The sequence below is a fragment of the Mesitornis unicolor genome, unplaced genomic scaffold (assembly GCF_000695765.1).
Source record: "Mesitornis unicolor isolate BGI_N332 unplaced genomic scaffold, ASM69576v1 scaffold2187, whole genome shotgun sequence".
NCBI lineage: Eukaryota > Metazoa > Chordata > Aves > Mesitornithiformes > Mesitornithidae > Mesitornis > Mesitornis unicolor.
The window spans coordinates 7,635-25,166 of record NW_010194124.1 but is presented as its reverse complement, the minus strand read 5'-3'; the positions used below and the strand labels follow the sequence as shown (position 1 = coordinate 25,166).

General features: G+C 41.1%; 1 protein-coding gene across 1 annotated transcript in view; it reads right to left on the bottom strand.

Annotated features, from left to right (window-relative positions):
- LOC104543134 (microtubule-associated serine/threonine-protein kinase 2-like) overlaps positions 1–17,300 on the bottom strand; it is a gene marked incomplete at its 5' end in the record, with an annotated part of 64,792 nt that extends 47,492 nt beyond the window's left edge. Inside the window, 4 exon segments of the mRNA XM_010187671.1 lie at positions 4,759–4,837; positions 7,930–7,950; positions 10,427–10,502; positions 17,209–17,300. Coding sequence (XP_010185973.1) covers positions 4,759–4,837; positions 7,930–7,950; positions 10,427–10,502; positions 17,209–17,300 — 268 coding nt within the window.
- Between the last annotated feature and the right edge of the window lie 232 nt (positions 17,301–17,532).

Below are 17,532 nucleotides of genomic sequence, written 5' to 3'. Positions count from 1 at the left end.
TCCTGGAGTGGTGAGCAACTTTCTTTCCTTTTCCCTCATGCTCTCTTAGCTCAGGAGTTTCACTGGCATGCAGAATGCTATGGAGCTGTGTAGACGTGAGAGTTTTTCCTGATTATTGGCTCTTGCTGGAAATTGCTATAGTAAACTGTCAGGATTTTATTTCTCACTTCCTTTACCCATCAGGCTGCTTCTCTAACCAAGCAGGCAATAATAAAGTGAACGTAGCTGACTTTGCAGAGTTGGAAGATTAACAGTTTCTTGTTATGAAGTTAAACAGCTTATTATCTTTAAATAAGTTGATGCATTTCTATGACACATATCCTGTAACAGTGACAGACAAATAAAGGTTTTAATTCTTGAGCTCAAGAAACCTGAGATTAAAACAAGCATCTGTGGGAAGTGTTAATAACATCAAACATTGGATGTTCCAGGGGCAAAAGCCGCTGGTCAACTACCGAATGCATTTTTTCTTGTATTATTTTTCAATGCCCCTTTTCATTTTACAGAAGAGAAAAAAAAAAATCTAAGTAATAATTAAAAATCTTCTCTAAAACAAAAATAAAGTGCTGAATAACCAGAGTAGTGCTGAGTAACTGCAGTGGGCCCTATTAAAAGCATCATCCTAATCCATGTTCCAAGGCTCCTTATTGATCTGATAAAATTATGTACACTGTCCCAGTGGAAAAACTTGTCCTTTTGCTACAATGACCCTTACACAAACCAGAAAGCACTGCATCCTAGTACCAGAAGTATTGGTAGGAGAGAATTATACACTATACAACATGTACGACCAAAGCTTTCACTGACCTAGCACGCTTTTCTAGACTTATCTGCTGTTGATGGTTTTTGGAAAAGCAAGCTCAGAATTATGGCCAAGCAATGAAAACCAAATGCTGTCAAGGCTTTTCACCAAGTCCTAAATGTTTGTAATGTAGACAGCAACAAGAAAACACTATGAAATCACCTAAAACAGGTACATCCAAATTTGTCTAGAAGGTAACAGCTACACTTGAACTGAACTAAAACTAAGCAGATGGTTGCAGATCCTGGCCTAGTCTCACCTAGAGAATTCTAGCCAAGGCTGAGATGGAGATCTGAGTGTGAGAGCTCACAAACCCACAGAAAATATTATTTGATAAAAATACAATTGGCTCCAGATTGCAGATCCACTGCCTCTGCACTGCTCAGAGGTATTTACAGAAGAGAAAGCCCTGGGACATGCTTGAACTCCCCACGTGTGGCTGGAACTGGAAGCCACCACTGCCAGTGTTTTTCTTCAGGCAGGTCTAGGTGCAGGGATGACGTTGGGAAGTCATCTCCAGCACAGTGCCCACACAGCGATGATTATCCAGACGGTGTTTCAGCTTACATTTGTCTAACTCACACTGGAGCCAAGATGGAGAGTCTGGGTATGTGACAGCCCCTTTGCCCACAGCTGCTCTGCTGGGTGCGCTGCTTATGCCAAACACAGGAAAGATTCGCTCCCTGTGGTATAGAATGATGCAAACCCTGCTTGACTTTCAGAGCTTTCTTTGATATCTTTTCTTTGTGTCTTACACAATACAAGGAGCAGGAAGTACCACCTGCCTGTGAAGAAAACCAGAACCCTTTCCAAAGAACAGGCAGGTGTCTGTTGACATCCCGTTCATGATGAACAGCACAAGTCCTGCAACAGAGCAGGAAGTACTAAAGACACTGTCTTACAAACCTGTGTTAGCAGGTACTCCAGTTCTGGCATTACAAATACACGTCTTATTCAAAGCAAAATTAAACTAAAACAACCACATTAAGGAAGGTTAGCACATAGGTACTAGTTATGAGAGTCAGAACAAAACATCAAAACGGATAGTCTAGAAAAAGCACTAAAAACTTTATGTCTCCCAACAGGAAAATCACTGGGGAAGCAGTGCAAGCCAACTCATGGATAACCCAACAAAATTCTCCCTCCACTTTCTCTCCTTAAAAGCAATCAGATCATAAAGTTTGTACTTCCAGAGAATAATAAAAGCAAGCCCCGAAGATAAAGACCATGATGAGAAATGGACTTTGTTCTGCCAAGCACTTCTCTAGCAGTCTTAAGGCATACAGTCTTTCAAAGAAAAAGCATGAAATCAAAGTGAAACACTTCTGAAGTATCGATTTTTAAGTAATCACATCACTGTACTCAATATTTGCAGCACACTTATAAAAACATCCCCCGGTGTCTTAATTACAGATGCAGAATTAGCCAACTCTTCTCCAGTAAAAAAGTAAAAATCAAGCTAATACTATAGTAGCTTATATATTAACTCTGCATCTAGAAAATTAATAGCAGATTAGATGTTCAAAAATAACTGCATATTGGCCCATTCAACTGACTGTTCTATATTCATCTGATTTGAAAGAAGGTCTTGTCCAGCTTTTTCAGTGTTGGTCTGATAAGTATCTGGTCTTCATGGTTTATATGAAAAGGATAGACGTGTATTTCTTAAAAGTGTCAGCCCTCATTTGGAAGCAAACAATAAAAGAGAACCTACAGCTTTCCACTGACCTCAGACTAGGTAAATGCCTTGGTTTATTCAGTTGGTTGGTTGGTTTGTAGAGCAGCTGATCTATGACCACAGAGATGCAGGTCAGCTCTAACTGCCAGACAGAAGCTCAGGCCAGCAGGACACAGAACTGATGCTCTTCTTGACACTTCATTTTCTACTGGCACATATACCAGAAAGAAGGGCTAACAGCTTCCTTCTATCTTGCTCAAAAAAGAAATGTAATCTTGAGGACTGATCACACCAAATGGAAGCCCAAAATTCTGTTAAATTAACATCTGTGGCATTAATTCATCATGCCCTTTTGACAGGCCTCTTCACTACTTCTTCCTTCAGTTTTCAAGTCTATGCACGAATAATACTGCTTATCAACTTCAGAGGTGTTATTTAGATAAATTCATTCTAATCTATTAAATACTATGATAATGGTATTATCATAGACAAGTATTAAGTAGAACTGGCTTAGAAACGTAGCTCCAAGAACTGCATCACTACTTTCTCATCAGCCCACTTCAACGTCTTTCTGAGACACTAACACTGAACCAGCAAAAGGACAAGAGATGAGAGACTCAGCCATTCAGAGAAAAAAGAAGCCTTGGAATTACAGGTTTTAATCTATTCCCTGCAGGAAGGTGAATTCAGGTCTACATATGACTAACACTTCATGCTTCTCATTCTACTCTCTCAATGACTACCAATGGTAAAGCTATTTGGATGTCATCCATACAGAAAGCAACTGCACTTGCTCCATGCTGTCATAGCTTGCACCCACAAGAGGACTTAGCCGTGGCTTATGCCCATAAAGATTTAACCTAAGGCTCTAAAGTCAAAAGCAGAGCACCTTTACAACAGATGCTCTCAGGTGCTTGAATATATAATATTGCTTGGCAATGAAACCCAGCACATCTTTTTCATGTTGATAATGAAATCTTCTCCCACACATTTCTGTGCTCCTGCCCATACATCTGTACACACAGACACAGAGACTTCTCCCACAGGAGACTGAAATAAAGTCACCTGCCTTCAAAAGAGACAAAAAACCCAACCCAGAGCCAAGAAAAAACAACTGTCTTGAAGGACAAAAGATAAATTGTGGAAATTGTGCAAACTAGAGTGTCTGTGAATGTGTCTGAACAGATGAAGCTCTAGAGATGAGATTAACATTGCAAAATCAAATTTTAATCATATCAATTTACACTAAAAGGAAACTTTTGACCCTAATCTCTTCTCTTGCTACATGTACTGAATTTAACACTCACCTCCTAAGGAACTGTGATGACAGATTTGTGTTCGAGAGGCACTAGAAAGGTCATGGATGAACTTAATAGAACAGCTTACAGGGAGAACAATGATACTGCATTCAGTGTAAGATTTGTATAACATGGAGTATTGAGTCCTAACTAATGTAGGTATTACAGCTATTGGGAACGTACTCTAAATAGTACAGACAAACCAAAATTATCAGAAGAATCAATATGGAAAGAGGCAGTGATATGTGACCACACAGCTGAAGACACTCACCATAACACACACACAAAACCATGTTAAATTAAGTCTGTACAGGTAGCCTTCACATTTCTACGCTTAGCTTTGCAAGGTTGTTATGCAGGTAACCGCAACATCTAGTTTGCATAAACTAAAGAGTAAGATTTGTTGTATGAAGTATCTGAGAGTTACAAGGGTTACCACAGTGCTGCTACCTTACTGGTGTTAACGGCATGCCAGCCTTTTCAAAGTACAGACCTCAAGCAAACTGCAGCCAGCCTTTCTTGAAAAGCTCCATTAGGAGGCTCAAATTATTGGAGTTGAGTAACAGATGTCGATTATCAGTTTTTCTTTCTGCTAGCCCATTAGCAGAGGTTTTCTAAGAACTTGAAAGCAGACAAGACTTTCATTTTTCCAGTTATAAAAAAGCTGAGAGCTGGCTAGTGATTATGCACTATATCTTAGAGTCCTGCTACTTCTGAGACATCGCGCGTCTCAACTGATCAGTCGAGCCAAGTGCTGCACTGGGATTTCACCAATGCTAAAGGCAAAGTGCAAGATGACAGGAAATGGAGGAAGAAGCAGCAGAACCGATAAACAAAATAAGTTTTAAAATAATTAGTACATTAAATAATGTTAGCAAAACAATGAAGAAAGATCAGATACTTTAGTAAAGACTCAGAAGCTGATTTGTTAGGGTGTGTTTGTACAAACTGAATTGCTCGGAAAAGTCTGTGTCACTTACTGAAACTGTCGAACTGGGAGTATTTGTTCCATATCCAGACGAAGGCAGGGAGGCCAAGGACCAGCGCCGTCCATCCGTCCTGGGGAAAAGAAGCCAGGGAAATTACTGTCAAGGATATATTGTGGCTAATACTTGGGAGAAATAAGCACTTTCTCCCCGCTCCCTGCATCTCTTCGCCTCACGTTTTTATTTAAGTCTCAAGTTATTCAGATAAATCAGGGATCCTATTTACAATGACCTTTGTGAAAAAGCAGGCAGGCTGAGTTTTAAAAGCAAAAGTAAGTGACCCTGGAAAAGATAAAGCAAATGGCACCAGGTTCCTGCATTAAGCAGTTGCTCTAAAAATGTCACCAGTTGTGCCAAAAATGGAGTTTCTAAGAGAGATGAATGAATTCTGCTCATTTCAAACTTCTCTGAAAAAGACAGTCATGCCTAAGAGAATTACTTACACAGTTCCTTGTCTTCCAAATAAATTTTAAAATTGAGGAAAAATATCATCTTAGATCAAGAATCAGCTGAAAGCGGACCTGTTTACCTAGTCAGAACGCATTCTGCCTAGAGCATCGCCTAACACAGCTGGCGAATTAAATCCACTGCAGCAGATCTGAACAGAGCTGAGAGGTTCACGAGAGAGAGAGAGGAGAGAGAAATCACAGAAATTCCATCTAGGGTCTCTTTCTCCTCCAGTCAACATCGTAGCAGTAATTTACCAACTACAGATTGGTAGTAATTTCCCTATCGTAGCCAAAGAAACATGACCCTCGGGAAAACAGCCAAAGTATTGCAGAAAAGGTCTCGTTTTACCAGTGTCAAAACTGAGAATTAGTGTTGCCCTCCCTGAAATCCTCTTCTCCCCCAAAACCTGCCTCACTGAGGATGGGAACACAGAACTACATTCAGCTCAGTCTCACAGCACTTTTTCTGCCTCTGATCTCGTTTCAGTCTTGCATGCATTTTGTGTCCTACAATGTGTCCTGTTGCATGTTGGAACATGCAAGAGACTTCCTCACATCAGTCTCCACTCGTTTGTTTCTTTGTTTTATTGCTGCTGATTATCAGTAACTGTTCATAAAGTGAAGCTGAATTAGAACAGTTTACCATTCTGACTGGCTTTGGAAAGATTTGGTGTGTTACGGGTACAGGTACACTGAAGTGAGTACATAATAAAATAGTATGTTTCGTAGAAGTCTGAAATGGAGCTTAGTGCTTATAAGACACTCGACTGTTATCATCTTCACAGTAATATCTCATCCCATTAACCACAGCCCTGAAGCCTCATCTTCAGAAAAAGTTCAGTGCACACCCAGGCATAAAAACCTGTTAGATTTTTTTCCAGGTCTAGTTCCTTTTATTTTCAGGCAATGATGCGCACTGCTCCTGTTTGCAATCTATCGTAGAACAAGAGGGGAATAAACCCACCGTTCTACAACACTGTGGTATGGTTTGAGGGTTACCAGCCTGAAAGGGAAGGACAGGTGGTGTCTGTAGGACCCTGGGGGTCACAGATCAGTTCTGTTCCCTCCCCTTTCTGGACACAGTCTGTAAAAAACCGAGGTTTTCGGGGCTTTTCCTGGTTTCCTGGGCTGTTTCCTGTCACATCTCAGGACGGCTGGGCCGAGCTCCACGTGCTCAGCAGCATCCACCACCACCCGCTCCCGGCACCACCGCGGTCCTGGTGACAGTCACAGCGGTCACAGCGGCCACGAGGCCCTGCTGGGACACGGCCACTGGGGACTGCTGGGATCGGGTTTTGTTTGGAGTTAAATATCCTTTGTCCCTTATTAATTCCCTTTTCCTTTCCCCTGCTGTTTTTCATTAAACTTGTTACAGTCTTAACTTCCAACCTTGTGTGAAGCATCTTTTTCTCTATTCCCTTTTTTTAATCCTCCCCTGGGAGGGTAGGGGACAAGAGAGAAAATCCTGCTCCCTGAGCCTTAAACGGAGGCACACTGAAAGAACATTACGTCAAGAAAGTTTTTAAGACGAGTCATGCTTCATGCATTAAAAAAAAAAAATCACCAAGCTGTAATGCAGATTTCTGTTGCATGCGTACATTACAGCTAAACCCCATTTAGCCACAGGTGATGTTTTCTCTGGCAACACAGCTACACGTAAAAGAGCAATCTCAAAAAATTCCAAGATAAATTAAATTCCCTTCTTAACCCTGACAAACAACGAATGTCAGCATTACAAAGTCCCTGCATGATGTGGTCAGCGACTGAACACCGAACTTCAATGAACTTCCTTCAGCTTCTTGTAACATACGGGGGTACTGGGGAAATATTTAGGTCAATGATTCAGCCTCAGCTTGGACCCTCAGTCCCAAAGCTGGACCGTACGCTCCTGTCTTCTCAAACAGCAGATGGGAACGCACGAGGCACTGCTTTGGTTTTTTCCCAAAAGGAAAGCCTAACTCCTTTTTTACTGAGTTGCCAAAATTGTGCATTGAAATTACTTCTGAATTTTCATTTTGACAAAGCTAAAAGAAGGTATCTTTATTAGAAACTTACAGGATAGCTTTTCATGCCTGAGCTATTTTCTGCTGATGCAATCTAGGCAAGCAATGTGCTAAGCAGCCAGGCCAACACCTATCAGCTCTAGTCTAGCAGAAAGAAGTGCCACAAGAGGAGAAATCTTACAAATCAAAGCCAATGGGAAGAAGACTTTAAAAGAAAATTCCTCCTTCATTTATGCAAAACATTTCAGAGTTACTTCATTGTTTTGTTACCAAATGTATTTTTAGAGAGACCTCATGCAATCTCACTTCAGGAAAAGATACCTGGAAAGGATTTTTTAGGTCTTTTATTTGAATTCTTATAGACCCTTTGCTAGCCCAACAAAAACATGCTAACAACAAATTTTGGCTTTAAAATGACATTTTAATTAGTTCATTAAAGGAGGTATTTTTACGGCAGCTAAATGCTACTCAGTGCACAGTAGATCGACCGTAAAACAAGAGGGTGCTAGAAGAACACCACGTGTTGTCCAGAGCACCGCCTGTTGATCATTTGAAGCCAAAATGCAAAGATTTCCTGTTTTGATTCCCAAAGAAGAGAAGCTGAATGCCTAAATGGGGTTGTCACAGCATGAACTTGTTAGGGACACAGGCTCAGCTGCACAGAAGCGCAGTTCAAACACACACACAAACAGCAGCAACACGACACACATTACCTGTCTGCTCTGTGTCCATGGCTGTATGGAAGAAATTGTACAGTGACAGTGAGAGAGGGAAATGTAAAAGATGCACATCTGATTTCTGAAAGAAACCCTCGTCTTTTGGTACTCGTATTCCACTAAGATCCGTTTTAGTGAACATGGACAGAATTGACCACACGTTTCCTTATTCAAACAGGAGGACTCCTGACCACGCCAGCTTTCGGGCTATGACACAGTCACTAAAGGGTGGCTAGCAAGGGATTTATGATCAATCACTAGTCAAGCTAAGGGCACTCTTGAAGTACGTTGTAGTGTTTCTTACTCTGTCCCAAGAATCAACCCATCCCAGAGCTATAATGAAAGAATGCAAACCACAAATTAAGTCTGAACAGAATAATAAAAGAAGAAATTACACCAAATACAGAAGGCAGAAAATCAGCAACAAATAATTTCTGTGATGGCAACGGGAGGAAATCAGGTAAGAACCATCTCTTAAGACACACATAACACTGATCAATGAGATATCCTTGTCTGGAGTAACAGAGCACCACCCTTTCAATTACTTAATACCATCATCTAGAAGTTATTACACTATGTGATAATCCAATAAATATGTACTGGCACTGCTGGCACAGCCATTCAGAATGTTATACAAGTAGAAAATAGAAACAAATGTCTAAAACAAGCTGTGCTCAAGTGTTCTTTACAATAACAAAAAACGCAACACGCATGCTGTAAAATGAACCACGGCATTCGATGGGACACACTGAACTATCAGACTCCCCTATCTCTTAAAAAAGTAGATTTTAAAAGTGGAAAAATACGGAAAGGCACTAAAATATTTATTTTCAAGTTGGAATTTTAGAAAGCAATGATACTGAAACACCAATTTGAAACATGATATTGAAAAATTATGTTAAGTTTTGACAATAGTTTCAGCTGCAACCTTCCTCTTGTGTCCTAGGGTCCAGGACTCCAAATATTGTGAAAACTGGTAAAGATTCAGCTGACTTCAACTAAATGAATACACCCAGACCAGGCTCAGATACCTCTCTAAAAATAAAGGTGGATGCCATGAGTCTATCTGAACTGCTGCACCAGCAGGTAACACATTAATGTTTCCCTCCGAGGTAAAGGGAAATACATACCTGGTGTGTCACATTTCACACACTATTATACAGTTTTTTCTTATGTAAGACCTGAAGACCAAAGTCTACTTCAAACAGCACTGAAGAACACCAGGTCTTCTAGCAAATCACCTCTATGGAGAAATGCTCCAGGATTTACCGACTGCACAGATAAAGGGTGTACCTTATTGCATCAAATCCTAACCCTTTATTCTTCTTTGAAGTATTGAGACCTATCCTCTTTCTCACTAGTCCTCAAGCTAGAGCTGCCATTCTCAGAACATCCTCTCAGGATGACCGCACATTTCCTGTTCTCAGATCCTTTTAACACAGGTAGGGGTTTTTTTCATCTGAGGCAGAGTTTAGCAAATCCAGCATATCTTCCCCACACTTGAATCTAATAGTCTTACTACCATCCCAAACCCCTGACCATTATCTCTCTTTTTTCCTGTCCTTTATTTCTCCACAAAATTTAACTTTCTGTATCATTATCCATTTCTGCCTACCTGCTGGGATATGATATTCAATACACCATTTGTCTGCTTCTCCCAGCTGTCTTTATTTTTTCTATTCTTTTCCTTACACTACAGTCATCACTATAGTATCAGATTTCTTTCCACTGGTTTTATATAGAGCATGACCAGCATTTGTCTAGCATTCGATGCAGGTCAGATGATAGCTTCACTTTCAGGTCTCTCAATGCTGCTCTTCTTCTAGAAGTTCTTGTAGACTTGCAATTTCAATTATCAGCTATTTTCCATAATTAGAGCATTCATGTACTCTTGACACCAATGCTAAAGACAGTAAACTAAAAAGCTGCTACCAGTCAGAAGGTAGTGAACGAATGCATTGCGCATGCCTAATTTTAGGCGTATTTACGTCTTTCATAGAACCACAGAATGGTTCAGGTTGGAAGGGACCTTAAAGCTCATCCAGTCCAACCCCTGCCATGGGGAGGGACGCCTCGCACCAACCCTCCCCCCAAAGCCCCATCCAACCTGGCCTTGAACACTTCCAGGAGGGGCATCCGCAACTTCCCTGGGCAACCTGTGCCAGTGTCTCACCTCCTTCATAGTGAAGAATATCTCCCTAAGATCTAGTCTAAATCTGCCCTCTTCCAGTTTGAAACCATTACCCCTTGTACTCCTTCGTGCAAACATAGCAAAGACAACCAGTACACTTGGAATACACTTCAGTTATTCACTAAGAAGAACATCTAGGACTACAACTGATTGTATCTTAGGAATAGGAACAGGAATAGAATAGAAGAATAGACCAGAGAAAGTAAAACAGAGTTAAAAAGCTTCTAAACCCATAGGCCATTTCCAAATCCAAGTATATAGACTATCTGCTTGCCAGTCCAAAGAGAACAGATTCTGCCTTACCTTCGGGCAGGAACAAAGGAGAAATGAGCAGGTGCACTGGGAGAGAAGTTCCTGGGACTGTCCAAAGGGCTACTGCCTGTTTGAGAAAGAGGAGGGATTAAAAAAGGCATTCACATTTGCAATAAGCAGAGTAAGTTTTCACTGGGCAGAAAGGCTTCAACTGCAGGTTGTAGTCACAAAGAATTCAAAATATGGAGCTTTGAGTCTTTTGTCATTTGAGCAGTACTTTGTATCAGTGTTTTCCTTCCTTGTAAAATAATTTAAGGTGTACATTTTCTTTCTTACTTTCAGATAAGTAATTTATCACACATGCACAATATAGTCTCTCAATATTTAGCCATCATTTCTATATACAAGCTTTTCCTACCACTTCTCAATGAAAATTCTGAGTTAGAAATTACACTGATGACAGCTGCAGGAATAACAAAGAGTAAGAAAGTATTTCTTCACAATGGAAGTCAAGGCAAAAAGTAAAATTCACTGAGAAAAGCCAAGACATACCAAAGGAACTGCACAGGATAATACAAGAACTATACACCTGTAACATTGTACCACCCTAACTGCCACTCTTCTGAACTAATACTTCAACCATGAAACTGGAAGTTTCAGTGAATTTATACAGTGAGGAAAAAGCAACAGTTAATTTTGACCTGGCACAAGAATACTTTCTCTGGGCTTTGCCATATGATGTGTACGCATACGGTTGGTAAGTGGTATATTGCAATGTATTTTATTTCAAAGTAGAAAGCAACCATTTCATAGTAAACCCTTCTGGAAGCCAGAATCATTTACACACTAACTGCAGAAACCTTTGAAGGTTGTGGATGAATTAGATGCTTCATGTCAGCAAGTGTGCTTTCTATCTGGCACGTTCTTAAGTGGTTTGATCCTTCTGATCTTAATACAAGTCCAAAAAAGAAACTCTACAGAGTGAACATATGCCGACAGCAATTGCTTTGTGCACAGACAATCAAATAACATTAAAATATGAGCAGGAAAACTAAATAGATACTGGGCAAGCAAGGCATTGCAAGGCACACAACTGTGGTCATCAGAAATGTTTTCAAATTTAGATTCCATATAAAATGGATTTATTCTAAAAGTCACGTTGAAAAGTCAGTTATGAGTCATCTGCAAAAGACAGGTCCCTGTTTTGGGAGCAGTACTCGATGCGCAGCTCACCCCCCAAGCCAGTGCTGTTTGTGAGGTTGCGGTCCCATCCAGCACTGTACTGAAGCTCACAATTAAGTTGCATTAATTTCAACCCGAGTTACTCATACACCTTAACCGTTATGCTGAGCAAAACCACAATGTAAGAGCCGTGCTCAGTTGAAGGCAACATTCACTCACGCTTCAGCTATACAAAAAGTTCATAAAACCTGCAGCAGCATCACTCCACATCTTGTGAGCAAAGCGTGCGCACACCCGGCCTGCGCGCCTGGCAGGTAGGGAGGAGGAGCAGGAGGACAAGCTGACGCCTTCTGGAGTGCGGGGATGGCCACAGCGCAGCACAGACCTGCAAACTCCATCTGCTCTACAAGTTCACGAGGGGAAAAATAGGAGCTGGTTGAGATTAAAGCAGCCCCAGGCTGATCTAACGTGTGTCAAGGGGTGACAGGAACTGGAGAAGTAAGTGAATTCCAGACTTCTCCACAATCTGCTTCATCAAGAGCCAACTAAATTAAAAAACAAGGGTTCGAGCAACAGGTTTGTTTTCCTTTGGCTTGGTTTTCTTTTGTATTGCTGGTTAAGAACTAAAGAGTTCACAGTGCAATATAACACAGTGCAAGGCTTCACACAAAACTGGATGCCATTTAACCCATTCCCAGTATATTCCGAGTGGGAAGGGGAGAGAGTGGTCAGAAATCAGTAACTAGATGATTTTTGGTGCTTCATTTATTAAGCTTCTGCTAATTTTCATTTTTATGGTAACAGCGGAAAAACAGACTGTGCACTGCTTTTGAATTACAGGAGCGAGCGTGGTTTGGCAGTCTAGGTGGCACTGCGAGCTTACAAGAGAGCCAGAAAAAGGCTACGACAGCCACAAACTGCACTAACCCCTGTGTCCTGGTACCAGCACACGGCCAGGGTTAGGGTCACCATTACTTGCTAGCCGAGAGCTGAAGGAGCATTTTAGATCAGGAGGAAACGCAGCAGGAGAGAGGCCCTTCCATGGTTACACACCTTCTAGCAAAGGAAGGAAGGCTGCCAGTGTTGGTGAGAACCTTGGTCTCTGCCTTCACATTTTTCAGGTTTTATTGCCGACGAACCCTACTGTGCTAAGGTGACCTTTTTGAGCAATAAGCCAATTGCCCAATGCTGTTATAAAGAAGCAATGAACTGTCATTGCCTTTCTGTATCTTCATCAATCTTTCGTAAGCTTTCCAGATTATGATCGAAACAGGATTTCAGAATATCTGAGCAAATTGGGTAATGACAGTTTTTAAATTTTGAAATTAAGCATGTGGGTGTTCAAAGTCTTCTGAGCCTGCACAATCTGGTACGGAGATATCACTAATTTTTAAGCAACTACTTTTTCAGATTTATATGGCATATTTCCTTCCAGACACCGGAATTTTAATTAGCTCCCCTGTGAGCTGCTTCTAGTTTTAAAATGAAAAGCAATTAGTTTTTCTACTCAATTCAAGTCTGGGTGAAGCTTTTAAAACAACAACAGGGAGAAGGGGAATTACTACTTTCCCTAAAATTTCCCAGTACTGCTCTAGTCGAAGGAACTTCAATAAGAGAAGCCTTAGTGCAATGATCTCGTTCATCAAGACTGATGGAAACCCTAGTTATTCTGTTAGCAAAGGTAAATTCTCCTGTTGTTCAAGGGTTATAGTTGGCTACTCCTGAACCTGAAACTACACTGTCCCAAGGGAGGCTGTTACACAGAATGACTGCCCATTAGGTAAATCAACACAGCTACATCAATGTTAATAACTCAGGCACGAACCTTTACATTTCCTGGACTCAGGAAGAAGGATGCAGCTGACGCACGTGTACGTCCGCCCCCTTTAAAATACAGAACTGGGCCTTATGGGCAGTCTACAGGTGGAAGTCTCAGCTATCATCTACAAACATTACATTCATCAGACAGGTAATGAGTCCAAAAACTCACACTAGAACCATTGAGTAAAACCTGCTTCTGGGATTCGTAAAAATAAATAAATACAAAAGACAAAGCTGTGGTCTTCTTTGTAGGATATACTAACGTTATTTGCTGAATATTAACACAAGCAGATAAAGACCTTATTGCACGCTGTGAAATTAGCTGCCTTGCAGCACACACGAATCTTAAAATGACCAAAATAGTTTCGGCAGCCTGTGTTCCACCTGTCTCATACACAGTGAATGCCATGGCGTGCTCACACCATCCCAGGATCACACACAGTAACTGCTGACAAACCGCAGGTTTGATAACCAGGCAGGACCCAAAGTGGTGTGTTACATACTCCGCTCACTCCAAAAATAATAAGTAAATAGACGCCCCAGTCACAGCCATTTTTCTGGCAGAAGGTGGAACTGAACTGGCAGCGGAAGAGCAGAAAGATTTAATTCAGTGCCACAGTGCTGCCTGCGAGCAGCTCCCTCCTCCTGCCCTTCCAGATGAGAGCAGGACAAAGGTGCCAGCAGTGACAAGCGCCTACGCTGGAAGCCAGGAGCAACCTGGCTACCTCACAGCTGTGGAGAGTGAACTTTGAAATAGGTTCTTACAGCTGCATAATTCAAGTCCAGGCTATCTCTTTCCTACTGAATTATACAGATGATGTTGCTTTTTGGATTGATTTTAAGCTTTTCCTTTTGAAACATTATCTAATAGTAACTTAGTAATCAACCTCATGATGTAACTCCTCTGTAAATCTCAGATTAAAAAACAGATCTAAAGAAATACAAACAAATGTAAGGATCATACGTGTGTACCTTTTTCTCTGATTATGAAAAAAAGATAATTTAGAATAATGGAAAATTTTCAAACCTGTATTTCTAAAACTGGACCCCTCAAGTCTGAGTGACTTTCCCATGACGTTAACAAGCTGTAGCTCTCTATGCCAAAGTCCCAGCTCATTTTGGAAAGTATTATTTCATACACTTTGAAAACTGAATTAGCACACTTCAAACCCATGAAGCATTCTTGAATCAGAAATTATTCATGGCAGAGTTAAAAGTGTTTGAATGTACTTCCACCTCAAATGCTGAGATCTCTGAAGTAGTACTTTTCCTCTTCATTTTCTAGGACACAGAACTGCCTGGCACCTTATGTGGATGCTGTTTCAGTAGCAGTGTATCTGCCTGGATCCGTGTCCATCAGGAGGTAAGCAGCACAGTCAATGGTAGGCATCGCACCCACTGACTTCTACATTACATACACAACAGCTTCTGAGGCTAGTGCTGCACAGGACTTGATTTCAGAGTGGTTTCTGAACAGAAACGTCTTAGAAAGCCTCCCTGACTTCCCTGCCAGCTTGCTGTTCCTATGATTCGTAAGAGAAGTTCAAAACGGCCATGAAGAAGAGCGTGTTCAACACAGGAGGCCAGGGAGAGGCTCCAGCATTTCTCAGTAACTTGTATGGGCCTGAACAAACACACTGATAGATTCTGTTCAAATACTAAACAAATATCACAGCCTGTTCTCAAATTCACATCTCATATTTGATATTTCTTAAGAAAATATTTGTGACTCTACTCTAAATTTCATCTACTTTTGTCTCTTGAATAAATTATTTTTCCCAGGGAAGACTCCTAAACATAGGACTGGTCGAAAACTCGAATTACAAGTAATTTATCTTCCTGTGCTCTACTGGCTACTCTTGGAGGTCACAAAGGATGTCCTGTAATTAATAGCTTTAAAACCCACGTGCAACATCAGAACAAAGAATTGACTTATTTCACAACTATTGCTGAAGAAAGACGGCAGACCACTGATCAGTCACTCTTGTTTCTAGAGGACGCTCGCATACTTCTCATAAAAGATAAGCTTGCAAAGCCTCAGAGAGCATCAAAACCACTATGAGCAACTTCTCATTTTCAAAACAGAGGAGAAAAATCAAAAAGAAAGGAAAAGAAAAGATAAATGTTTCCACTGTGGACATTTCTGCATTGGTTTTGCCAAGCAACAATCACGTCACCATCTTGTTGCACTCTGTCAAGCAAGGACACTTCTTTCATATGCTGAGAAGCAGCTTTATCCCTTCAGTTAAAGGCTTGTACAGACAATTTAGAATTTGGTAAATCCAACATACAGATCAATTCTAAGAACGAAGCAAAGACCACAGTGTAACCCAGTGGAGAATCTCCACCAAGAAAAACCCCTTGTTGAAACCAGACTGTACAAAGCTATTGCTAGCGCTCTCATAATCACACACATCAGAACTGAGAAAGTTTGGAGTGAAAGGGAACTGCCCTATCGAGATTTTAGGCTCCACATTTTTATCTGAGGTTCTAAAGCAAAAAGAAAATTATTTTAATATATCTCTTTTAAGATTTTGCTAACATTTTAATTTGAAAATCATGTATCATTTTAAAAAAGCCAAACAACGTCATTAAAGTTATTTCCTAGCCTTCCATGACTGGGCTTTAGAGCATACCAAGAAATATGACAGGTTTTAATGAAAACTTCAGAGTGGCTGAGGTTTTCATGGGCACCTCTGAACAGTAACTTTTGTACTCTTTTTCCTTTCAGCAGGTTGGACATGAGATGCAATGCTCTGCAAACAGGAGGAGATGGCTCCTTCTAGCTGAGCTACTATCAATGTGCTGTTCTTCCTCAGCATTTCCTTAGTTCCAAGCTCCAGAAAGTATTTACAGAACATACTGCCATCGAGAAAGAGGAAAGTCTGATTATAAAGCAACCAACCATTACTTGTCTTACATGCAACAGTGACGTGTTCCCACACAGCTTCTACTGTGGATGACATGCAACAAATGTTCACGCTGTTTCATGCTACCGACTGGTGCCCGTTAGGGCAATACCTGAACCCCAACTGCCGTCTTCTGGCATTTAGAAATATTGAAAGTAATGCAATCACACATCACCTACCTCTCTCAGCAATAGAAACATCACCGGAACACGCTGTTCGGGCAAGCTGTGAACCCACATGCATGAACCTTTCTGAAAATCTGTAGTTACTGTGGGCTGAACAATCCTCCTTTCTTTTTCTTTAGCAAGAACATCTCCACACACTTCGCCCTGATGACTAACAAGCAGTTGCCCATTTGCTTTGAAATGAGCGCTTCCCCGTTGCTGGCATGGAAAAACTGGCAGTAACGTAAAAAAATAAAAGATTCCTAAACACCTCACATTGCTTTAAGTAGCAGAGAGAGACCATGAGATGGCACACTGCACAGCTGACGGGCTGACGGAGGCACACAGAAACAAGCAGGATGCTGCTTCTCATGAGAACTGCAGTTAAATCACTGGCACAAATTAACCATGGTAGGAGACTCAAAACAAGATACTTACTTAAACATTTATTTAGTTTTATTTTACTTCGTTCTCCATCTCAGGTTGTTTTGCAGGAGGTAAGAGGTCTGAATACCCCAGAAAGAGCAGAGAATGGATATGGTAGCAAACCAGAAAGTGCAGAACAGAGCAGGACAAAAACCACTTATTTTGAAACTATTAAGGACCCTCTTACAAGTTAGAAAAGGTGAAAAACCACAGTCAGATTAAGTTTCAAAGAGCATATTTTGATGTAGAGTATCAGTACATTCACACTCACGACAATGAACACCGACATTCATCCTAATGACTCCCAGGTGAGGCAGTCCTAGAGAGTTACCTGCGTGGCCATGAAGAGGGGAGTGTGGTCGCGGAAGAGTTGGAGATGTGCTGGATGTTACGATCAAACTCTTCCTGTTGCTCGTCCGACAGCTGAAAGAGAGAGAGATCAACGATGAGGTATGGTCAGATGAACAAGAGAACCTGAAGGCCGGTCCTGTAGAATGTCTTTCAGCTAAGGAGGAATCTCTCAGTATTTAGGTCTGTATTTCCTCATGCTCTCAGTCTTGGCAGTGACCCTGCAAAGTAGTAAACATCCAGGGCAAAAAGGTACTTTGTCAGCAACGAGTGTTTTAATACACGGGAAGCAATATAAAAAACTGTA